This window comes from Leuciscus leuciscus (assembly GCF_965113295.1).
Source record: "Leuciscus leuciscus genome assembly, chromosome: 3".
Classification (NCBI taxonomy): Eukaryota; Metazoa; Chordata; class Actinopteri; order Cypriniformes; family Leuciscidae; genus Leuciscus; species Leuciscus leuciscus.
Genome location: NC_138727.1, coordinates 27,806,866 through 27,832,845, shown reverse-complemented (window position 1 = coordinate 27,832,845; position 25,980 = coordinate 27,806,866). Strand labels below are relative to the sequence as shown.

Below are 25,980 nucleotides of genomic sequence, written 5' to 3'. Positions count from 1 at the left end.
GTCTTTGACATCAGGCTTGTGAGTGTTGGTAGTAAAGCCCCATAGGTGCACTCATCCCCTTGTAAGATGTCTAGCGCTACGGTCAGGGGCTTCATCACGGTGCAGTACTCTTGTAAAAATAGGTACTCCCTTTCATTAAGGCACTTGATTCCCAGTTTTACACACAGGGGATTCAGCTCATTCATCGGAATTGTGATGATTCTGGAAATGGCCTCATACAGGGAATTCCACCTTGTGGATGTGGGTACCATTAGTTTCCTGCGGCTGACTTCCTCCACCTGTTCAGAGGCTAATGTTGATCGACTTGCTTTAGTCCAAAGAGCAGAGCATTTTGCAATACTACTCCTATACAGCCTTGGTGTCTGCACAGGAATTTAGATGTTTGTCAACATCGCTTGTTGAAATTAAGTTAATTGTGTGTGATGCACACCTGTAGCGTGGAGGGAGGCTAAACTGTCCATCACCAGATGCGGTTGAAAGAGCTTCTATGACATCTGTAAAAGTCGGTTCCTCATCATCACCTTCTTCTTCATTTTCAGATTCAGACTCCAAATTACAGGGCTGACACACTCTGAATGCTTTGGCAAAATTAGATGCATTATCAGTTACAGTGGCAACAACTGTGCCATGCAGTCCATATGATGAATGGATTTCTTCAATCTCTGCTCCAATTACATCATAGGTGTGCCTGCCTCTAATTCTCTTACATGCTAGGGCGGCCTTGTTGCGCTGTAAAGTGGAATTAATCCAGTGAACTGTTACACCCATAAAACTTTTGTTATTCACCGTCCAGATGTCAGCAGTGGTGGAAACAAAGTCTACATCTCCGAGTGCAGCCTTCAAATTAGCGTCCATTATGTCATATTCTCTCTCAAGGTATCCTGCAAATGACTTTCTCTGCGGCAGCTTGACTCCGTGTTTGGTCGGTATTTTTTCTACAATGCGTCGGAACGATTCAGAGTCAACAGTGGAAATTGGCAGCATGTTTTCGACAATATAGCCAGCGACGAGCTTATTCAGTTCAGCGGCACTAAGTGCTGTCGCACTCGCTTTTAAGTCTATTTTCACCTGTTTAGCAGGAGAGGGGCCCACGGAGGTTCGCCCGGTGGAATTGGATGTAGCCGCAGCGGTCATGTCAGTTGGGGGTTCAGGGTTTTTTTCAGTAAGTTTCACATTCCTGTGCCGGCTTGCTAGGTGCTTGCTCAGATTTGAGGTGGAATTTTTCGCTGTAGATAAAAGTTTTCTTCCCACGCAGAGTGTACAGCGGACGCTGATGTTTTTGTCACCTTTAACCGAGTCAAACTCAAAGTAATGTCGGTACTTCCAAGCATTAAACGCTGCATGGTCTTGCTCTCTTCCGCGCTCCATGTTGTCTCTTCTTGTTCAACACTACACTGACTGACGGCGCGGGCGCGACGCTCATACGTCATTGTCACTCGACTCACGTCACGAGACAGTCTCACAAAACAAAATCAAGGTTAAATAACGCAGTAACGCAGCCTGTTTACGGGGAAGTAACAGTAATCTAATTACTGTTTTTGCAATTGTAATCCCTTACTTTACTCATTACTTGAAAAAAGTAATCGGATTACAGTAACGCGTTACTTCTAACGCGTTACTGCCCATCAGTGGTGTTGTGAAACTGATGAAGATGTTTTCTTAATTTGCAGGTGTTTTTCTATTTGCATGTGTTTTCTTCAGTTGCAGCGCGTTGAGCTCTCTCGGCCACCGTAGTTATAGGGTTTTGAACACAACCTGAGGGTTAAATAACTTTAATTAATATTGTTTACTCTGGTATCCTCATTTTCAGCGGGGGACTGGCTTATCTGCTGCTCAGAAGCTACAAAAAAATAATTAAGAGGTCATTTTACTGCATACACAGATCAAGCTTGAGTTTTGTAATCAATATTAAATTGCATAATATTTGCAAAGTCTATGAATTGCCATGTATTGGGTGATACAAAAAGGCTAATATTTTAATTAAATTTTATATTTTGCTTGTGAATAGGTTGACAACGCTACAACGGTATTAGCCGAATAATTACGTTGCAGCGTTGCTAATGCTAATCATTACTAGACCTATCTCTCTTTACCTGTTGCCACTTATGTTTGTCCTCTTGAAAATAAATCTGTAAGCTTGCCACATTTGGCAGCATCCTCCTCCAATGCCTTTCTTTTTTTCAACCTGGCTTTTTCAGCCCCTCCTGGCCTCTCCCTCCCATCCATCCTCCCTGACGCGTACCGTTACGGTAGGGCCGACCCAGCTATCGGTAGGCGCCGGCGGTGCCGCGGTAGCCTACCTGAGAAAACGTTTTGGAAAAGACGGGCTATGGACCCAACCAACTCTATGGGAGGGGAGGGGAGAACTCCCTCTCATGGTACAACCCATGCAGAGGCTGCGCGCTGCGGTGTCAGAATGCGGAACGTGTGTAGCCTAATGTAACTAACGTGACAAATTATTTCCTCGACCGGCCCAAAAGTGAAGCGGCCCACCGGGAATTCTCCCGATTCTCCCGATTACCCACCCCGGGCCTGGGTAAGATGATGTAACATTAGAACAGCCTTCTATCTGTACCATTTTGACTTTGCTCGCTGTTTTGCTATTATTCTCGTGCACTGACTCTTTCACTATGCTGAACAGCCAATCAGAGTTCTCTCTCTCATTGACAGCCCGACGCCTATTCAATATGTCAAAACGGCCAAAAAAAAACAGACGAAGACCAATTTCAGCCGATGGTGCGGAAAACTTAGTCGGCCCATGCATATCAACTGTCACTAAAAATCAGTGGTAAAACATGAGGAAATGCTAGATTTTTTTGTATAGCTGACAAAGTTAAAGTGTAATGAAATACACTGACACCTTATTTTTGTCCTTTCAAAAGTAACTGAATGCACTACTACATACAGTGGGTACGGAAAGTATTCAGACCCCCTTACATTTTTCACTCTTTGTTATATTGCAGCCATTTGCTAAAATCATTTAAGTTCATTTTTTTCCTCATTATTGTATACACAGCACCCCATATTGACAGAAAAACACAGAATTGTTGACATTTTTGCACATTTATTAAAAAAGAAAAACTGAAATATCACATGGTCCTAAGTATTCAGACGCTTTGCTCAGTATTTAGTAGAAGCACTCTTTTGATCTAATACAGCCATGAGTCTTTTTGGGAAAGATGCAACAAGTTCCCTTTCAAGGGAACTCGCGTTGCGTCGAAATTGACGCTATGGGAACGCTTTGCGTGATGATGTCTTGAAGCACATGTAAAATCAGTCCAATGGCGTGGCGGAACGTCAGATGCGGGTGACGTCACGTACCAGGAAACTATAAAGCCTGAATGAAAACAGAGAGCGGCAGCTTCTGTGTCTTCAGTAGCGCTTGATGTGAAATCTGTCTCTGTCTATTTACTGTTGTTTGTCACCCATTATGTCCAGCGATCAGTTCAGAATGTGTGTGCATCCCTGCCCGCGTTTTATTACGGGTAGGGACACTCACGTACTGTGTATTGTTTGTTTGGGAGAGGAGCATGCCCAGTCAGCACTCGAGGGTGCTGGCTGTGTGCATTGCGAGGCGCTGTCCATGCGCTCGCTCCGATCCCGGCTGAGTTTCTTCCGGGAAGCTCGCGTTCCCCAGGGCTCGGGTCCCGCTGCTGCCGAGGCACAGCGGCGATCTCAGTCCTGGGGTTCGCAAATGGATCTATCAGCGGGGTCTGAGACGGGCTCTGCCCTATCTCAGCCCTTACCTGATAGACCCGATGTCTGTCATCAGGGTTCGGAAGCACGCGCAGCGGTTTCTTCCGCCCCGATGATAGAACAAACACTGCAATTGACCTTTCGCCGGCCCCTCCCCCAAAACGGCCATTGTCCAATCACACATCATAGCAACCGTTACTATGTGAGCATGTCCGACAAACATTCTCCAAGCAAGATGGTGAAGCGGTGCGCCCACGGCGTTTGTAAATATGTGGAATAAGGGCTGCCTCCGACAAAAAACATTTTCTAATCGACTATAGTTATTCATTTAAGCCATTAGTGGACAAATCGCCCCTTTATATTCATTGAATTACTTAAATATGCTATATAGCCTACTACAGGATAATGAGCGTTTACGTAATATAGCCGCACGGCCGCACGCATAAAGCTTGCCACAAAGAACCAGTAAAAGTAATTTGGGGTCAGTAAGATTTTTTAAGAAATTAAGAAAAGTAATAGGCAAGGATGCATTCAATTTATCAAAAGTGACAGTATAGACATTTATAACGCTAGAAAAGCTTTCTATTTCAGAAAACTCTGAAACTTTCTATTAATCAAAGAATCCTGAAAAACAAAACAAAACAAAAAACAGTTTATACATTGATAACAATCAGAAATATTTATTGAGCAGTAAATCAGCGTATTATTCCCTCAGGTAGGCTGCACGTTTTCTTGCGTGGGTGGATGTTGGAATCAATGATCACGTTGTTTGCATTCGCCTATGATTTGCCGAAATCAAAATGCTGACATTGAAAGTCTCGCTCGGAGCGGTAAACCAAACAATGATTTGTCCCTAAATAATGATATATTAAATCATAATATATTATATATTATTATTATTGATAGGATGATAACAGGTGTCGTGATCAGCACTGCTGTATCAGTCAGTGGTTAGATCAGCTTTGCAGTAAAAAAAAAAAACAGGACAAGGGAGATATCAATTATGCATTATTAATTATGACAAATAAATGATGCCCAAAATACGGGATATTTGGCAACCCTAACGTTAGTTTTTTCCCTTCCCCAATAACAAAGCACATAACGTTAGCAGGGCTGAACTGGAACAAAACAATAAAAATCTAATTTGCTAATAAAAATGAGCAAAATATAGCTACTGTAACAGCTCAGATAACTGCGATTGTCTGCAACAAATCGGAGAAAATCAAGACAGAGGAAGAGGTCTACGATGCCTGGGGATGCTGGTTGATCACAAACTTCCAAGATGCCGTCTGCAAGTGTTTATGTCGATTGCGTGGGTATTAGAGATTTTTCTGCGATTGTCATGGGGTTTCTCAGATTTCGCTTGAGACCTGTAAGCATTAGCCTCCATAGTAGTCGTGTCTCCTTCATTGTGTATTTTTATATTTCGAACCCCTCCACTGCATACTGTAACCCCTTTTGCCTCGATCTGGAGGATATCGCGGAGGTATTTCTCCAAAAAAGGTCACTGACACGCACGGGTATACCTCTTCCCGTCATGGCAATCTGTCGCGCTGGTCGTGTTTGACCATTTGTTTGTCGGACGTAGCAACAGTAACTAAGGGGGGCGGGGCTCGGCGAAAGGTCAATTGTCCAGTTCTGAGGAACTGGATGTTGTTAGTGTTGATGCTGAGTCTGAGGAAGCCCCACCTAAGTCTCATGCATTTGAAGAATTGCTGGATGTAGTGACAAGAGCAGTTGATAGATTATGTATTGAGTGGCCATCTGATAAACAGGACGTTCGTTCAAAAAGTAAACTTGACGAACGCTTCCTGCCCTCACGTGCACAACCACAACGCCGAAATCTGCCGTTTTTTCCCGATCTCCACACTGAGGTGTCGAGATCGTGGGAGAGACCAGTTTCTTATAGAGTTTTTAATTCACAAACCATGAATTATTCCACTATATCTGGGTATAAAGAGCATGGTTATGGGGAGATGCCGAAGGTGGAAGAGACGCTTGCGAGCTATCTCTCTCCAGCGACGGCATCTTCCCTGAAAGCTCCGGCGTTGCCTAATAAGCCCCTCAGAGTGACTTCTTCTCTGGTGGGCAAGGCTTATTCAGCTTCTGGTCAGGCTGCAGCGTGTCTTCATACTATGTCACTGCTGCAGGCTTATCAGGCTGAATTATTGAGTGATTTGGATGAGGGCGGGGGTATTGGTCCTGAGGTTGTTGCTGAACTACGCAGAGCCACAGATTTGTCTCTCAGGGCCACCAAGGAGACCGCTAAATCAATCGGGCGGTCTATGGCAGCCCTGGTGGCCACTGAGAGGCACCTGTGGCTCAACCTCAGTGATATTAAAGACAAAGAGAAGAATGTTCTTCTAGATTCTCCAGTTTCCACGCTTGGTCTCTTTGGCAACGCTGTTACTGTTGCTGTTGATAAGCTTCAGGAGGCATCTAAGCAGGCAGCTGCTTTGCAAAAACTTCTCCCCCGCCGATCTTTTCACGAGGCTGCTGAGCGGGAGCAGCCTCACTCATCTAAAAAGAGCACTGAACATCGTGCAACTCAAAAACAGAGCGTGTCCTCCCGTGCTCCCCCACATAAATCACGGGGACACGGAGGACGCTCTCAAACCCAGCAGCCTTCGAGGGGTAGAACGGATCTGCGGACCGTTATTACCGCCAAGAAGGCTGCTGGGAAAAAGTCCTGACGTCCGAGGGCTCAGGACAGATGAGGGTAGTCCCCCCCGAAGTGCAGCGGTCAACACCTCTTTTTACGGTGCCCGTCTCCCTTCGGTACCCTCAGGGGACCGTTCTGCCAACCCTGCCACCTCCGGTGTTTCAGGGCGCAGCGGTCTCCGGCGAGCACATATCTCAAGGACCACCCGGAAATGTAGTGGCCTTGGGATGCCCGCCCCCTCTGAGGAGGGTGTTAGAGCAGTCCGTTCAGTCGTTCCCTGCCGGTGCGCCGTTACAGGGCGACGAACCGACTACTCAACAACAACAGAACCCAGAAGTCAGTCTCGAGAGACTGGTACCTCTAGTAGAATCTTTGACAGCGTGGAAGCTACTGTCAAATGTTTCTCGTTGGGTCCTGCAGACCGTGGAAAAAGGGTATCAGATACAATTCAAGAAACGCCCACCTCGGTTTATGGGGGTCCTGCCCACAGTGGTGGGCCCCGAGCAGGTTCTGGTTATGGAACAGGAAGTAAACACTCTGTTAGAGAAAGGGGCCATAGAATATGTACTTCCCTCGAACAGGGAAACCGGGTTTTACAGCCGGTACTTCATAGTTCCAAAAAAGGACGGGGGATTGCGTCCCATTTTAGATCTTCGAGTTCTGAAGTAAGTAAGTAAGTAAGTAAGTAAGTAAAATGTATTTGTATAGCACCTTTCACAGACAGAAGGGTCACAAAGTGCTGCACAGTAATAAAAAAAAATTAAAAAAAATTAAAAAATAAAAACAGCACAAGTACAAACCTAGTACAACTCCACAACTGTACTACCATCAGATTCATAAAAATGCACTAATAAACACGTCAAATTGTTAATTAAAAGCTTGTCCAAAAAGATGAGTCTTTAAGTGTTTTTTTAAAAGATTCTACAGAACTCATAGATCTCAGAGCTAAAGGGAGCGAGTTCCAGAGCTTTGGAGCCACAACACAAAAAGCACGGTCACCTCTTGTCTTAAGGCGTGTTCTGGGAACAGTTAAAAGATCTTGGCCTGAAGACCTCAGGGACCGACACGGAGTATGCATATGTAATAGATCCTGAACGTATGAGGGTGCTTGATCATGCAAGGCTCTAAAAGTAATGACCAAAATTTTAAAATGTACTCTAAACCCAACAGGAAGCCAATGAAGGGCCCTCAGCACCGGAGTAATGTGAGACCTCCTGCTGGTCCTAGTCAAAAGCCTAGCAGCTGCATTTTGTACAACTTGCAGTCGATCTAAAGAAAATTTATTCAAACAAGTGTACAGCACATTGCAATAATCCAATCGTGTAGAAATAAAGGCATGAACAAGCATCTCCATCTCTTTTTTGGAAACCATAGATCTAATCTTAGCAATGTTCCTAAGATGGAAAAAGCAAGTGCGAACCACAGACTTAACATGACTGTTAAAACACATTGATCTATCAAAAATGACACCCAGATTTCTTATGTCACTGCGGTCAGAGGAAGATAGACCCCCGAGGGCCTGCCTAATCTTAGGGGTAATGACCTCTGAGTCATTACCCCTGTAATGTCTGGGGCAAAAATCATCACCTCTGTTTTATCCGTATTAAGTTGCAGAAAGTTCTCAGTCATCCATGTATTAATGGAGACTAAACAATTCAGCAGAAGGGACAGTTTGTCTAGTCTGTCTGGACTAAATGAAATAAATAACTGGATGTCATCTGCATAACAATAAGATACTCTTTTAAAACTACTTATAATCTTTCCAAGGGGAAGCATGTACAAACTGAACAGCAGGGGGCCAAGCACAGAACCTTGTGGCACACCACAGGACAAAGGAACAGAATCTGACATGAAAGATCCTATGGACACAGAAAAACTCCTGTCAGATAGGAGGTAAACCAGTCCAGAGCAGATCCAGAAATGCCCACTAGAGAGTTAAGTCTATCAATCAGAATGCAGTGATCAACAGTATCAAACGCTGCACTAAGATCTAACAAGACCAGCACAGAACACTCTCCTGCATCAGCAGCCATCAAGATGTCATTTGAAACCCTAAGGAGGGCAGTTTCAGTTGAATGGTTTTTACGAAAGCCAGACTGGAATTTATCACGGATACTATGAGCCTCCAACACATAATTTAACTGCATTGCCACAACCTTTTCTAGGATTTTAGAGATGAAAGGTAATCTAGAAATAGGCCTATAGTTGTTAAAAGATGCTGCATCAAGGTTACTCTTTTTCAAAAGAGGCTGAACAACAGCATGTTTAAAACACCTAGGGACCTGACCTAGCCTAAGAGAAAGGTTTACAATTGAAACCAAACACGGGCCAATAGATGTAATGGATTTCATGAACAAAGATGTAGGCAAAATATCGACAGAGCTTTGGGAAGGATTCATTGTACCCACCAACCTAATGACGTCCTCCAGGGAAATGGGGCAAAAGGAGTCCAGTATTGAGGGTCTTTGTTGAGTAACTATAAGATGGTTTACTGATGGTACAATGCCTGCCCTAACAGCTGTAACCTTGTCCACAAAGTGAGACAAAAAATGATTGCAATCATCTTTAGAAAACACAGGGACAGAAGATGTAGCAGGAGAAACAATGTTGTTAATAGTCTCAAACAAAGTTTTAGGATTCCTTTTGCTGGCAGATATCAGTTTTGAAAAATAAGCGACTCTAGCATCCTTGATCATCTCATTAAGATCAATCAAGAGCTCTTTAAGATGCAGACGATGGACTTGAAGCTGAGTCGTTTTCCATAACCGCTCCGTCTTCCGACAGACACGTCTAAAGCTGCGGATAGCGTCATTTATCCACGGAGATGTATTAACAACAGGTCAGTCATGCAACTCAAGTTCAAAATGTTAACATTGAGACAAATCGTGCCACAGATCAGGTCCGAGGACTGGTTTGTCACGATAGACCTCAAGGACGCATATTTCCATCCGTCCGTGTCATTGGAAGTTCCTGAGGTTTGCTTTCGGGGGCAAAGCATACCAATATCGAGTTCTTCCATTCGGCCTGGCTTTATCACCCCGCACTTTCACCAAATGCGTGGATGCAGCTCTGGCGCCACTGCGCCTCCAGGGTATTCGCATCATGAACTACATCGACGATTGGTTGATTTTAGCTCATTCGCATCAGATAGCGGTTCAACATCGAGATGTTGTTCTCGCCCATATGAAAGAGCTGGGGTTACGGCTGAACGCCAAGAAGAGTGTGCTTTCTCCACTTCAGAGGACCACTTTCTTAGGCGTGGTTTGGGATTCAGTGTCGATGCAGGCGCGCCTGTCACCGCCACGGATAGATTCCATCCTTGCAGCTGTGAAAAGTGTAAAGCTAGGCCAGCTACTCACTGTCAAACAGTTCCAGAGACTGTTGGGTCTCATGGCAGCAGCTTCCAACGTGATACCTTTTGGACTACTGCACATGAGGCCCCTGCAGTGGTGGCTCAGGACCAGGGGGTTTTCCCCGAGGGGCAACCCATTTCGCACAATCAAGGTCACGCGGCGATGCCTACGTGCCTTGGTTATGTGGAAAAACCTTGGTTCCTGTCCCAGGGCCCAGTGTTGGGAGCTCCTTGTCATCGCAAACTGCTAACGACGGATGCTTCCCTCACGGGTTGGGGAGCGATCCTGGAGGGTCGCTCATCTCAAGGTCTGTGGGAAGACCATCATCGTTCCTGGCATATCAATCGCCTAGAGATGTTAGCTGTCTTCCGGGCTCTGAGGAGCTTTATCACAGATCTCAGGGGACACCATGTGCTAGTACATACGGACAACACTTCGGTAGTCGCCTATATAAATCACCAAGGGGGTTTGCGCTCGCGCCCATTATGCTATCTGGCACGCCATATCCTCTTGTGGTCCCAGGGGAAGTTGCTGTCTCTCAGGGCAGCTTACATCCCCGGGGTCCAGAATATAGGAGCAGACACTCTGTCGAGACAGGGGCTGAGGCCCGGGGAATGGAGGCTCCACCCCGAGGTGGTGGAGCTGATATGGAGGGAGTTTGGCCAAGCGCAAGTGGATCTGTTTGCGTCTCGAGAGACGTCTCACTGTCCACTTTGGTTCTCCCTCACGCATCCAGCTCCTCTGGGACTGGATGCTATGGTGCAGACGTGGCCGAGGCTACGTCTGTACGCTTTTCCCCCAGTTGCTCTGCTCCCGGGAGTTCTGGAGAGAGTTCGCAGGGACCGGGTTTGCCTGCTTCTTATAGCCCCGCGCTGGCCGGGCAGAGTATGGTTTCCCGATCTTGTGTCGCTCCTCGACGGGCCTCCTCTGGAGCTACCCGTCAGGAGGGACCTTCTGTCCCAGGCAGAGGGCTCGATATTTCACCCTCGGCCAGAACTGTGAAACCTGTGGGCTTGGCCTCTGAGGGGGCCCAGCTCATAGAGTCAGGTCTCTCAACTGAGGTTGTTGAGACCATTCTACAGTCCAGAGCTCCCTCCACGAGGAAACTTTATGCCCTGAAGTGGAGAGTATTCACTTCTTGGTGTAGTGACCGTCGGTTGGACCCAGTTAACTGCCCAGTTGGTACAGTGCTGGAGTTCCTGCAGGACCGGTTCACTGCAGGTCTGACCCCGTCCACTTTAAAGGTTTATGTGGCGGCCATAGGTGCTTACCACATTCCTTTGGGTGGAATGTCTGTGGGGAAGGACCCTCTGGTATCTCGTTTCCTTCGTGGCACCTGGAGGCTGAGGCCTGCAGTTCGCTCTAGGGTGCCACCATGGGATTTGTCCATTGCGCTGCAAGGCCTTTCCCTGGCCCCCTTTGAGCCTATTGAGGAGATTCCCGAGAAGTTCTTAACTTTGAAAGCTCTGTTCCTCCTAGCCATTTCCTCTCTTAAGAGGATAGGGGATCTCCAAGCACTGTCGGTTGCCCCGTCATGCTTGGAGTTTGCTCTGAGCATGGTGAAAGCTTTTCTGCATCCAAGACCGGGCTATATCCCCAAGGTCCCCACTAATGTGGCCAGACCTATTATACTGCAGGCCTTCTGTCCTCCTCCCTTTCAGAATGCGGACCAGGAGACTAATAATTTGCTTTGCCCAGTCCGGGCATTAGATGCTTATGCCCACAGAGCTGCCCTGTGGCGTAAAAGTGATCAATTATTTGTGTGCTTTGGGTCCCCTAACAAGGGATCTCCAGTGTCTAAGCAAAGGATGAGCAAGTGGGTGGTTGAGGCTATTTCGCTTGCTTATGAAGCGGCCGGGCAGCCTTCTCCTATGGCTGTCCGGTCACACTCTACAAGGAGTATGGCGGCCTCCAAGGCCCTTATTTCAGGAGTTTCTCTCCAGGACGTGTGTGATGCGGCAGGCTGGTCCTCACCGCACACCTTTGTCAGGTTTTACTCCTTGGACCTGGACTCTACACCAGGGTCTCAGGTCCTGTCATCCTAGTGCTGCTCTTATGATTTCACACAGGACAGACACTTGTAGCTATGGTGGCGTTGGTATGGACGTTCCCATAGCGTCAATTTCGACGCAACGCGAGTTCCCTTGAAAGGGAACGCCTCGGTTACGACTGTAACCTCGGTTCCCTGAAGAGGGAACGAGCGTTGCGTCACCTTGCCATATCTCCTTCATGCCTGTCAGCTGCTACTTCAGACTTTACGAAGCTGCCGCTCTCTGTTTTCATTCAGGCTTTATAGTTTCCTGGTACGTGACGTCACCCGCATCTGACGTTCCGCCACGCCATTGGACTGATTTTACATGTGCTTCAAGAAATCATCACGCAAAGCGTTCCCATAGCGTCAATTTCGACGCAACGCTCGTTCCCTCTTCAGGGAACCGAGGTTACAGTCGTAACCGAGGCGTTTTTCACACCTGGATTTGGGTATCCTCTGCCATTCCTCCTTGCAGATCCTCTCCAGTTCTGTCAGGTTGGATGGTAAACGTTGGTGGACAGCCATTTTCAGGTCTCTCCAGAGATGTTCAATTGGGTTTAAGTCAGGGCTCTGGCTGGGCCATTCAAGAACAGTCACGGAGTTGTTGTGAAGCCACTCCTTCGTTATTTTAGCTGTGTGCTTAGGGTCATTGTCTTGTTGGAAGGTGAACCTTCGGCCCAGTCTGAGGTCCAGAGCACTGTCATATGGAGAGACTATGGTCTATTTTATTGTGTGTTTTTGTGTGTATTTGGCACCGTTGTTTTCCTTTTTTTCTTTTTTGGTGTTCTTTTGTGATTTGTTTATTGATGCACGTTTTATTTTTGTGACTGTTGACCATGATTTAGAATGTGGGGTAACGCCCCCGTATTTTGCGGGGAGTCCGGATCACAGCTGATTAGCAGATGGACAGCTGTTGGTAATTGCCATGTCAAATCACGGACGGTTCAAAAAGGCGAAGGAACTGAAAACAAGTGTCTGTGATCCCGTGAACTCTGTTGTGCAGCTCTGTTCTCCACATGTTTTATTACTGGACGGTAGTCGCGATTGTTTTATTTCACTGCTCCGACTGTTGCATGGATTATTGTCTGCTCGTGTTCAAGCTGAAGTTCTGTTGAGTGACGGTCCTGCTGATAATCCGGTGGCTGCTGGTATCTTTGTCTTTTCTCTGCTGCGCTGGGATTTGCTGTCGTTCTCTGCTGCGCTGGGATTGCTGCCGTTCTCTGCTGCACTGGGATTGCTGCCGTTCTCTGCTGCGCTGGGATTGCTGCCGTTCTCTGTTGCGCTGGGATTGCTGCCGTTCTTATCTGCGCTGGACTGCTGCCGCCTCTGCTGCGCTACAGATCGCTGTTGTTCTCCGCTGTGCTGCCCGGAGCTCTGCTTCGTCTGTCTTGGGCTGGTGGTGTTGTGGAGCACTGTCTAACAATACTGGGAATTTGATTCGTCTGTTCCCAGTTTATTGGTGAGTGACGCCCTGTGTTAAGTTGTGTGACTTGCCTCGCCTGAAGTTAAGCTCTGTCTCACCTAAATTGAGGAGTTCTAGTCTGTCTACTGTCATACCACCCTCATAACTATCTATTCACGAATTGCAGTGATCTAATTGAGTATTGCACGATTGATAGCTTTTCTAGTGTGGTGTTTATGCTGTTTTATCTACTGTGGAGATACTGGCGGCTCTTTCTTTTCTGTTTGTGTGAGTGTTGTGTTGAAGCGCACGAGTGATTGACAGGTGGCCTGCTGTGTAGACGCCGCTGCTTGGTGCGAGACGGACTTGCGTTAGAGGAAACGCTTATGGACTGTGGGTGCCTAACTACGGACTTCCAGTGGATTTGTGAATGTATTTTTTTCCGATGTCCAGCTTTTAAATTTGAGTGAGAGAGTGCGTGAGTGCACGGCGCGCCCTTTTCCTTTTATCCTTTTAATCAGAGATTGTAATAAATATATTTTTATATTGAAACCGTTGTTTGGGTCATTCTGTTGTGTTGCTCCCACCAAACTAAAAGAACTTTCAAGTAAAAGATAAGGTTACTTTAACCCCCTGAGGTCTACGGTATCGCCGGCGATACCAGCTCGCTTTTTTTTTATTAGTGTAAAAGAAACTCATAAATACTCTGTTGACTTTGATTTACCATATGAGTTTCATACATCAATCGATTCTGTTAAATGTGTATTATTTTTGTGTATACTCACAATAAAAACAAAGTGTTGTGCTTTTTGCCAAATAAAGAAAAATAAACACGAAGCGAGTTCTGCCTTCTCTCTGCCAGTGTAGTCCATTCTGAAACGCGTCCGAAAATGAACAATAACTCCGCGAATACTCAGTCAAACAGGCATACAGACACACAGGCATGAAGCTTGAATTCTCTTCTTTTAAATGAAGTAATTTATATAAAAAACAAATATTCTCATCTTGTGAAATCTGTATTAAAAGAGAGCGATTCCAGTCGACCTCATTACAGCTAATTCAGATGTAATGTGACTCCGCCCACGGAGAGCGCGCGCTATTCAAACGCAAATGGCTGAGGCAATCCTGTGAACGCCCCCATCAGCTCGAGAAAACACACAAGTTTATTTAGATCATTACTTGTTTACACCGTCTTGCAGCGCTGTGAGGAATAATACTAATGGAAAATGTCCCTCAGAAGTGCAGGTATATCGAGGAGCGAGCTGAGGAATACTAGTAAGTTTTTTCCTTCTCACGTGAATTTCTTCACGTGGGTTTCTGTTTATGAATGAATAAACGGCAGAGATGCGCGCTGTTTACCACAGCTGGCAAAGACAGTTTAAATTTAAATCGCGTGTGTGAATGAATGATGATGTTTTAGCAAACTGTATTGCTATACTGAGATAAGTAAACATCGACTGAATGTTGAAATAAAATGTAGGCTATTTGTATAAGCAACGTATTAAACTGCAAATTAACAATATGCCCTAATATTTCATGAAAACAACGTTACAGTCAGACGAAATATGAAAGACAACATTTTGTTTAGTAGATTTGGGTACAGTTTTTACTGTAGAATATACTGCCACATCAAATAAGCTTTTGTTTAGCAATTTCTATATATAAAATACTATTTTTGTCAAAAATAAAGTCATCAACTAAGATGTTAGCTGTTCCAATGTTGGTTATATTCAAACTAATGAATACATAGATAAAATGTAGGCCTATAATCTTTTTTTTTTACAAAGAAAGAGTACACTTGAAATATTGTTGAAATTGTAATTATTGTTGTAATTGTAACCATTTTAATAAAATAGCAAAACATATTTACAAGATAGATGTAAGCAAAATCTTAAATGGTCAATATAAGTCTTCTTCTAAATATATCTTTTGTCCTTGCATTGTGGCTCAGTCACTGTGTCACACCTGAATGAATGGCTAATTATGCAGAGTGGGTGTATTCTAAGGTGTAAACCACTCCTCGTTCACGCCCCCTCGCATATTGGCTTTCCAAGCAAAACCTGTTTTACATCAATTTAAATCAATGTATGGTTTTATGTGAATGATAAAGCAAGACTATTTTCACATAATTTTGAAGAAAAAACTCTAGGCGAGGACATCCATTAGTCAAAAGTCTTATTGCCACATATTTAGTATGTGTTTTGTGGCCTTATTTCAAAAACTTTAATTTTTAGTTTTTTCGATAACCACGCATAAACATTATTCTCTCAAAAATGAAAACATGTACATACATGTGGCTCACATATTATTGTAGTCCTGTTTGTGCTATATAGAGTGAATTTACACCTTTGCCATTAATATGTTTATAAGCAACTGAAAAAAGCACAAATGTCAGAGCATGTCAGAACACCCCCAGGGCCCAAAAAAACGCTCAGACTCCAGAGGGTTAATAGAGTCCCAGCTCTTTAATTGGGTGGCGTAGTCGGGCTACATTGCTTGTATCACAGCACTCTGGAGAAGGTTTTCGTCCAGGATATCCCTGTACTTGGCCGCATTCATCTTTCCCTCGATTGCAACCAGTCGTCCTGTCCCTGCAGCTGAAAAACACCCCCACAGCATGATGCTGCCACCACCATGCTTCACTGTTGAGACTGTATTGGACAGGTGATGAGCAGTGCCTGGTTTTCTCCACACATACCGCTTAGAATTAAGGCCAAAAAGTTATATCTTGGTCTCATCAGACCAGAGAATCTTATTTATCACCATCTTGGAGTCCTTCAGGTGTGCTTTCATGTGTCTTGCACTGAGGAGAGGCTCGTTCGGGCCACTCTGCCATAAAGCCCCGACTGGTAGATGGCTGCAGTGATGGTTGACTTACTACAACTTTCTCCCATCTCCCGACTGCATCTCTGGAGCTCAGCCACAGTGATCTTTGGGTTCTTCTTTACCTCTCTCACCAAGGCTCTTCTCCCCCGATAGCTCAGTTTGGCCGGACGGCCAGCTCTAGGAAGGGTTCTGGTCGTCCCAAACGTCTTCCATTTAAGGATTATGGAGGACACTGTGCTCTTAGGAACCTTAAGTGCAGCAGACATTTTTTTGTAACCTTGGCCAGATCTGTGCCTTGCCACAATTCTGTCTCTGATCTCTTCAGGTAGTTCCTTTGACCTCATGATTCTCATTTGCTCTGACATGCACTGTGAGCTGTATGGTTTTATATAGACAGGTGTGTGGCTTTCCTAATGAAGTCCAATCAGTATAATCAAACGCAGCTGGACTCAAATGAAGGTGCAGAACCATCTCAAGGATGATCAGAAGAAATGGACAGCACCTGAGTTAAATATATAAGTGTCACAGCAAAGGGTCTGAATACTTAGGACCATGTGATATTTCAGTTTTTCTTTTTTAATAAATGTGCAAAAATGTCAACAATTCTGTGTTTTTCTGTCAATATGGGGTGCTGTGTGTACTTAAATGATTTTAGCAAATGGCTGCAATATAACAAAGAGTGAAAAATGTAAGGGGGTCTGAATACTTTCCGTAGCCACTGTATATTAGCCTACAGTAATCATAATTGTATTTAAAACATATAAATGTACATGCATATGTATAATTATGTCATTATAAAATATATATTTGTTTATATACACACTATAAATGCATATATTTTAAAATAATAAATTTTCCGCTTAAAAACAAACAAAAACGTTCTGTACATAGCCTGGATCTACGCGCCCCCTAAACTTTTAACAAAAGGCAAGTAAAACGGTCAGGGTTACATTTTAGACACACACACACACACACAAACACCTCTGAAGCGATAGAAAAGTCCTCGGGACCGCATCACTCGCAAGACGAAACCTGCATTGGTGTACAAGTCCACCATTCTCCAGTTGAATAGTTGCTACACACACATAGTTTAGATGTGTCCGTGGTTGATGGCCAACCAACCGCCCACAGCCAGAGTCTAGCCCAGGCAGCATCGCGGGGAAAGATGCACTGGAACTTTTGCACCACGAAAACAAACGCGCGTCCCATCATTGCCTCTCTCATCTACTACCATAGACAGTATATAAACTGGACACAGCGACCCCCATTGGATTCAACGGAGACAAGTTTAGTCAATTAGAAGCTCTCACTTCCTGATGGTCGAGCGTACTGCACAGACTCAAACTGAGCTTGACGACGTAGATGTGACGTGAGCAACCCGTCTTTCTTCTAGTAGCTGTGCCAAGAGAAATCTGAATCATTCCCTTCCGAAATTTACAGAGACGGAGATCGTGACTAGGAGCTGTCCATGAGCTAGGAGCAGGAGCAACTTTTGCTAAGTATTCTGATTAATTACTTTGTCATTTTGCCTCCACGTCCCCCCGATTGCCTGCAAGCTTCTCCTCCTGTCCATACGGTAATCTCTCTACTGTGCGACAGACAGTCGCGTGGTTATGACGCAATCGTTAGCCTATTTTTACAAAAATTGCTTCTACTGGGCCATAACGTAAGATACAAGGTAATGGAGCCTTTTATACATTTTCGTGTTTCTTTAGAAATAAATAATGCCTCAGATGTAAAGTTATTCGCTGTCAAAGTGACGCCAAAATGAATGGGAGTCAATGGAATGCTAACAGCAGGTGATGGTCCGCTAATCAATGGCGGCCCCCGGGGAAGCTTCAATATTTTATGAAACCCTGCCCCCCTGTCTACTACGTGATATCACAGTTTGACATGTCTGTCATTGGAAAGTTCCACGTGGTGTCATGAATAATTAAGAGCAAGTGTCTTCTCATTGGATAAGAAAACTCAGTCATGAATAATTATGAGACACCGATGAGTCATCAAAGTACTATAGTGCTCTGCCACGTCACAGCCTGTGACGTGGACACGATGAAGATTTTACGCCCGGAAGATGAAAATAGCGGAGAAAAACTAAAATTTAAACATTTCCCCCCTACTATTAAATGATGCAGATGCTAACATTGTCTTCAATGGTGTTCAACTCACATACCTCTGTTAAAATAACAGAAAATTTGGTTTAGGGTTTCATGACCCTTTAAAGCGTTTAAAATTATCTTCTTCTTCTTCATTGTGATGAGCCGTGACAGTTACATTTAAGCACCAACACTTCAAAATAATTATATTTGAAACTAGACTTCTTAGTAATTCTGAAAATATTAATATAAATTACAGCAACACCTCCCCCTTTGCCTTTCAGACGAGGTTCATGTTTGTAACCATAATCTTGGGGGTGGACTCATTTAAAGTCATGTAATTGTTTGGTTTTAGCCAGGTTTCTGTCAAACACAGCACATCTTGGTTATAGTCTGTAATCATATCATTAACAATAAGTGCTTTTGAAGTAAGGGATTGAATATTCAGCAACCAAAGCTTTATCATTTGCTCATTTGTATTATATTTGTTTTTTATTTGTTGAATATCAATACAATTTTCACCCTTAGATGGGTTTGGAAGTTTTTTGTATTTCCTAATTCGGGGAACAGACACAGTCTCCATATGATGATATGTAGGTGAAAGAGTCTCTATGTGATGGGATTTATCTAACCTCAGTGACGTGAGACAGCTAGCAGACGGTCGGTTTAGCCAGTCTGTCTGCTTCCTGACCTGATCCCCAATTCATGTTTGAGCTCTAAGACTATGTTCCATATTACTAGAGAGAAGAGCAACACCATCCCAGGAGGGATGAATACCATCTCTTTTCAACAGGTCAGGTTTGCCCCAAAAACTTTTCCAATTGTCTATGAATTCTATATTATTTTGCGGACACCACTTAGACAGCCAGCCATTGAGTAAGGACAGTCTACTAAGTTTACTAAGCTGACTAATCAGCCGTATCCGGGCCGTATCCAGATCAGATGGTGGACCTGTGCCTAGACACGACCACAACGCATCCCTGAAGTGTCAGCAGAGATTGTGTCATCTAGACTCTGCCCTGTGAAGGCCTCATCGACACGGCACTGATCCTCAACAAACTCGTCTCCATACCCGTGTGACTCCAATCTTCAACCAGATGGAACTGGATAATATTCTGATTGTTCCAATCCAATCTGACTTCTGACCTACAATGCTGCCTGAATCATACTCATACACTGTTCGTTTGTTGGCCAGAGGAGGACTGGTCCACCGACTGAGCCTGGTTTCTCCCAAGGTTTTTTTTTCTCCATTCTGCCACTTGATGGAGTTTTGGTTACTTGCCACTGTCACCTTTTTCACCTTTGTCACCTTTTTTTCATCTTTGTTGCCATTGGCTTTTGGCTTGCTTTGTTGGGGACATTTAATTTAATATTCAACAATATTATTGACCTGCCTGCATTTACACCATTATATGAGATCTGAGCTGGACGATGACATCACTGTTTTCTCCAGAGCTGCTATATATATATATATAAATGAACTAAATTAATAACTTTTTTTTACAACAAAAATGAAACATCACTGAACTTACTTAAGCTGGACTGTGATGCCATTTTCTTCTGGAAACAAACTTTGTTGCATTATTTTCCTGTTATCTCCGTAAAGCTGCTTTGAAAAAAAATCTGTATTGTAAAAAGCACTATATAAATAAATGTGACTTTACTTGACTTGACTTGAGAGTCCTCTTATCTGAGGTTGTGGGTGATTGTCCATATATAACTCATATATAACTTATATATAAATATATAACTGGTATAACTATTCTGATGTGCACAAAGTTCCTCTGGGGGGAAAAAGAAAGAAAAAAATCCTTTTATTTAACATTTGTTTTTATTTATGACATATTTAAATAAATTATTATAATTATAATAAAAATCATTATTTTATGAGAAAGTATATTTGTTGAATGAAAACTATGAAGGGAACATAATTACATTTAATTCTGGCTTCTCATGTAATTTCATTTTAAACCCTGCCACAAATACAAATAATTTTGAGATTGTTACAGATACAGATAAAGATACAAATAGTGGCTCTACTGCACACCCCTAGTTGATAGATTGCTGGTGAACAAGACATACCATAGGGCAACCAATTTATTTTATACAATCCTTTGGGAGAGGCAATTATTAAGTCTAGTTAAGTCTAGTTTGGGGAAAAAAAATATTTTCTGGTCAATGACACTAACAGGTCGTAGGGTTTTGTCAAGGGATATTTGTCAATGGCTAACCACGGGTTGATCGGACCCTGTAATTGCCAAATCTGGCTAGCTAGCATGACAAGAACCAACACTTCTCTCATGGCATATAAGGCACTGCTCTGCTCTGGCAAAAGGTTTTTTTTTTGTTTTTTTTTCACTATTCCCTACTACATTATTCTACTAATATAGTCAACTTGAAGGAGTGAATGAAAACAACTGAGCAAATTCGGACACTGAGTGTGCCGGAAGGGCTGCCGTATTTGCATAGTTTATGCTTGCTGTTTAATAATAATTTATAACTTAGCAAACTGGCAGCTCCAGTGGTAATGAAAATATTATGTATAAACCTTAATTAAATAATTTAATAATCAATTAAAAAGGTATTTATACCTGTATGATATAATGCTTTACATAATACTACTACAACTGGCTGTCCCCTCAAAAAAAAAAACAAAAAAAAAAATTGTATTATCATGTTTACTTCAAATTTCTTTAGAGAGAAGTATTATTTTGTCTATTTTCACCCAAAATAGGATGGAGTGAGCATTACTGAGCGCTAAACATGTATTTTTTATTCATACTGGAAGCCGAAGGGCGTCCTCCCGCAGAAAGTCCAAATATGCCTCGCAGATGTAATATAACTTGTTATAATTTATAATGTTCCAGGAAATCCCTAATATGGACAAATGCATCAAGCGATCGCTGAATAAAAAGAAGATAGAAATGCTTTGAATGCACACGACAGAGTTTGACTTGTTTACCTGAGTTCTTCACGCCTTCTCTGGTATTTTAATAATAAAGTATATTTACAATGCAATACTAATCAACATAGCCTTTCTCATTGTATAGAATGCTATAAAATAATATATTGTCTGGCTTATTCTATGATAAGAAGACTGGATAAAAAATAAAAATAAAAGTCGTAGCCTTTGCGATTTCAGTTTTATTTTGATTAATCGTGCAGCCCTATTTATGCTAATGGTATGCCGCTCTGTTATTAGCATACTAAAGTCAAACAATACCCAATTAAGTCAAACAATACTCAATTTTGTTTTGATTGACTAAACTGTATCAGCGAGGTTGATGGCATGATGCCAAGCTGGATTTGGTGCTAGCAGTATCTGTTTGTCAAAAATGAAATGCAATTACTTCATTGTGATTGTTTTCAACCATTTTGACTAAAATCCTCAACTAATTTCTTTAAATGACACATTTTTACAGTTGGTCTGATGACTCATTGCCATGCTTGCTTAGCTCCTCATTTTGCCTCTGTTGTGCTTGGCTCCTTAATTGCCCCTTTGCTGCTACATTTGTGATCAATACAATTACAATTGCATTACAATTACTACAAGCAAAACCCCTACTACTTCAGGTCTGGTTGTATAAATGGTTTCTTCAATGTCTGGATTCTTACCTCATGGCCACATTGCTGCCATCAATAACAATGGGGCGGAGGTTATCCTTATCATCCACGGGTATCTGAGAAGGGGACTCTGACTCAAGTGAGTCAGAGAAACTGCAGGAAGAAGATGAGCCAGAGGATGATGATGACGTGGAAGTGGACTGGGAGGGAGACTGTATCCCACCCTCATTCTCCGGATTACTGCCTAGTTTTACCAGCTCCCCAAGAATATCATTGATCAGTGCATCTGACCCTAGCTTGTTCAGAACCAACCGAACCAAGTCTTCTGCATAGCCAAGCTTAAGGGCAAACTCCATCTTTGTCTGATATTCCCTGAATGTATTCACAGGACCTGGCTCTTGGGGTACCATATTTGGAACTGGTGAATCGAAATCTAGACATGGAGACCAACACAGTAATGGGTGGACTGCATGGATAGACCTATTGCTAAGCGTATCAATAGGAGGATGACTATGGCTCTGCACAGGCTCACTTTTTGGCCCTGAACTTTTCTCAGAGTCATCTTGTGGTGAAGAACCAGTGTCAGCTCCAGTCTGCTGGTCTGTGGCGTTCACCTGGAGGTAGTCTAGATCCAGCTCCAGTTCGAGGATGTGGCCTGTTCCATCATCCAGATGGTCTTTCAGGCCCATGAATCAGCCACAGACATCCAGCACCGTTCTGACTGTGAGTCTTTCTGAGCCCTGCCACCTGTTATTTAGCTCTCAGGTCGTGTTTCTCATGTGAACCTAGAGAAGGAGAGAGGGATACTTTAAGGGACTGCATAGTAATTCAGGGAACAGAGAAATGTGAAAGGTGCTGAACTTCTAAAGCATGCTTGAACAGTGGTGGCTAGTGAAAAATATCTTCGGTGGGGCTGTGCCATATTCAGTCAGTTTTAATAGTCTGATGGTAACCATGGAAGCCAGGTGTTTTAGCGTTGTGTCTGTAAATTATACCTTGTTATGGATATGTTATTTGTTTGAATCCCTCTTTGTTTGTATTTTTGACCTATCTTTGTAAAGCGACCTTGGGTGTTGGAAAAGCGATATATAAATATTATTATTATTATTATTAATAATAACCACCAAAACACAATTTAACACAAACTGCAGGATACCAGTGTTCTGTGAAAACGTCAGTAATTAATGACAATATTAAAAAGGTTGAGGCATTCTTACACAAAAACAAACATATTGCACAAACTTTCCATTTGCATTTGAAATTGAACTTAAACTGTTTTGTTACTTTCTCAGACAGGTGCTTCATATCCCTCACTCCGGTAACTGTCAATGCTGGATCTGTCCCTGTTGTTTTAACAAGCAATCACAGAAAGCAAAATAAGGCATTAGCATGACTGCATCCATCTAGCCAGGCCTTTCTAGTTTGCCAGCTACGAGAGAAGCCTTGCACATATATGCTTCCCTTTATCGTTGGCCTGCTGTCTGATAGAGATGTGTGCGCATGGGCCCTAAAATACTTTCAGACTAGATTTGAGCTCGCTGATTGGCTACAGTTTATGTCAAACATTCATATCTTAAATGAGCAATTGGCTAAGCTGCTACACAGACCCGCCTGCCTGGGGCGATTTCTCCAGCGCCCCAGAGCTGATGAGACGTGCAGACAGGTGGAGGGGACATGTAGAAAAAGCAGATATTTTGAATTTCTATCATATTTTTCACATATACATATCACATATACCGCCCTAGCGGCCTCTACTGACCAGCCGCTCCTGTGCTTGAAGGACATGAGGTTAAGAGCTTTACTAAAGGTCATGAAATCAGCAGTGAAAGGAATGAGAGTAACAAAAGGTTCAGTTGTCGTCACTCTTCACCCTTTTACACGTTTGTTCCGTGAATTAAACAGCAAAGTGCTATGCTTTTTTTGTCTATACTCACATTTTAATGTTCATTAATGTTGTCGGTCTGTGGTATTGTGGGTTGTTGCGCTTGGCACTCCCCCTTCCCTCTTAATTACCCTCAAGATAGCCTTCCACCAAAAATATCTTTTATGTTTCACAAGAGAAAGAATGTCATACAAATTCTAATCCTAGAACTAAAGAATTTTCCATTGGAATAAATTATTTTATATAAATCATCTTTTCTGCCTTTACCTCTGCTCTAGCTTGTGGACTAATTGTGGACTTGTAAGCATAAGTCACTTTGGATTAAACCATTTACTAAATTAGTAAATGTAAATGTACATTTCTTAAACTACAGATTGTACATCTACACTGATGTACACAACTCTACACAACTCATTATGACCAGTCACAGTGAATATCGTTGGTCATCTACTAACAATACAAAGGAAAAATGTAGGCTATTGCTCAGTGGTTACTTTTCCTAAACTGCAGGAGACTTAGTTGTGATTCTCATATATCTCCCATTTTGGTATCAATAGTGTCTCAGATGTTTATCCTAAAACCCCTTGGAAGATATAAAAGTAGACACAAATGAGACCTGAGAAATATCTGAAAGAAATAGTCAAAAGAATATGGTGAAAGAAATATTCAAAAGAATATGGTGGAAGAAACAGAACATATCTTTATTGTCTTGCTGTAATCTCTTTCAAGGCTCCATTATGTGAATATTTTATTGCTCAAATATGATCAAATATATCTTATTTTAGTATTAATAGTGATTCAGATGTTTCTCTTAAAATTCCTTAAGAGAAATAAGTGAGACGAGAAATATCTGAGTGCTACATGTCAGCTGCGGTACCCATAAGTACCAGCAGATGGCAGCCTCGTCCCTCATTGTCACTATGAAGTATGAACCCTGTTATTCCCAGACTTAATTTCCCAGAACTCTACATTTTATTTACCTTTATTTTACCAGGAAGTCTCATTGAGATCAAAAATCTCTTTTAGGGACTGTTCGTTTTTTATTTAAGGGGCCACCGGAGGAGTTTTGAGATCTGTTGTCAAAAAAGACATGACCCTCCCTTCGCCAGCAATACATTTTTCTATGACCCTCCAAAATGATTGTGAAAAAAGGCATGACCCTCCCCGATAATTTATTGATTAGCCTACTTCTGTACTGCGCTTGGCAAAGATGTTCAGATAGCCATTGTTTGTTTGTTTTTTAAAACCATAAACTCTTGCTTTCTCATCTTACTATGGCTGTAACGATAGACCAAACCTACGATTCGGTTCGTATCACGATTTTTGATTTTAGATTTGGAAAAAAGTCATGTTTTTGGTGCTGATGCGGTGTGACTCGTTCAACATGTGGGTGGCGCTGCCAACAAAGCATCTAAAAGCTGTCACAAAGAACCGGCAAAAGTTATTATTATGAATATGTCAAATATAGCAAGGAGACATTTTAATTGTTTATTAAAAAACACGTGTTTTCTGTGTCGACTGCAAAGATAAAGTTGACGATGCGTCGCGATCTTCTCAGAACGAGCCAGAGAGAAATGCACATTTCATAAGGGACTGTTCGTTTTTTATTTAAAGGGACACTTCACCCATTTGCATTAAGCTTTGTATTGTTAGAAACCCAGTCATATATTATAATAAACGTGGATTTTTCATTAATTTTTCCCTGAGATGGGAGAAATAAGGTTCTCTTACGAGAGGTACTCTCGTACTGCGTAAATCTTACGCTAGGGGAAAATCTCTTTTCCGCGAGATACTGAAGCCAAAAAATTATCCTTAATTTTGAAATAATGTAAAACGCGTTGCGGCAGCATGCAGACACAGGCGAGACGGCTTGTGCGCCTATTGGCTGCCCTGCGGCAACTGCAGCAGCCTATCGATAAGGCCCACTCGTGACGTCAGCTCCAATGGGGGCGCTTCGCGCCCAATACGTCACGTCCCGCCAGAATGGGCGTGGTCTAGGGCTATAAACATAGCTTCGAGAGGCTAGCTCACTGATTTTTCATCTCTTCAGCGAAGCTCTCGCATCGCTGGACCCGGAGAGAAGCCGCGCCGTCTGAAAAAGCCTTTCAGCGGGACGAGTCGACACTCTGAAGCCGCTGGCCGCGCCGCCTTCAGTCGCCTTCCTGCTGCGCTATCCGGCGTTATATCCTTTCTCTGCTACTGTGTTTTGTGTATGTGTGTGTGCTCGCCGCCGCGACACACACTCTCATTGCACTAAAAGAGCCGGGCGTCTTTTTCAAGACGCCCCTTTCCTGAGGATCACGCAGCTCTCGCGCTCGCGCTCGCTGACGGCGACCGCCCTCACTGCGAGCCAGTTACTGCCTGGTGACTCTGAGGACTCACCTGGCATCCTTCTCCGAGACTGCTCCTCCGCCCCCCCCAACCCGCAAAGCTCGCCGGTGCGCCCGCTTGCCTTGCCTGCTTGGGG

General features: G+C 43.3%; 1 protein-coding gene across 1 annotated transcript in view; it reads right to left on the bottom strand.

Annotated features, from left to right (window-relative positions):
* LOC309495581 (putative ribonuclease ZC3H12C) overlaps nucleotides 1-22,320 on the bottom strand; it is a gene marked incomplete at both ends in the record, with an annotated part of 156,128 nt that extends 133,808 nt beyond the window's left edge. Inside the window, one exon of the mRNA XM_082165365.1 lies at nucleotides 21,683-22,320. Coding sequence (XP_082021491.1) covers nucleotides 21,683-22,320 — 638 coding nt within the window. The remainder of the gene's footprint in view (nucleotides 1-21,682) is intronic.
* Between the last annotated feature and the right edge of the window lie 3,660 nt (nucleotides 22,321-25,980).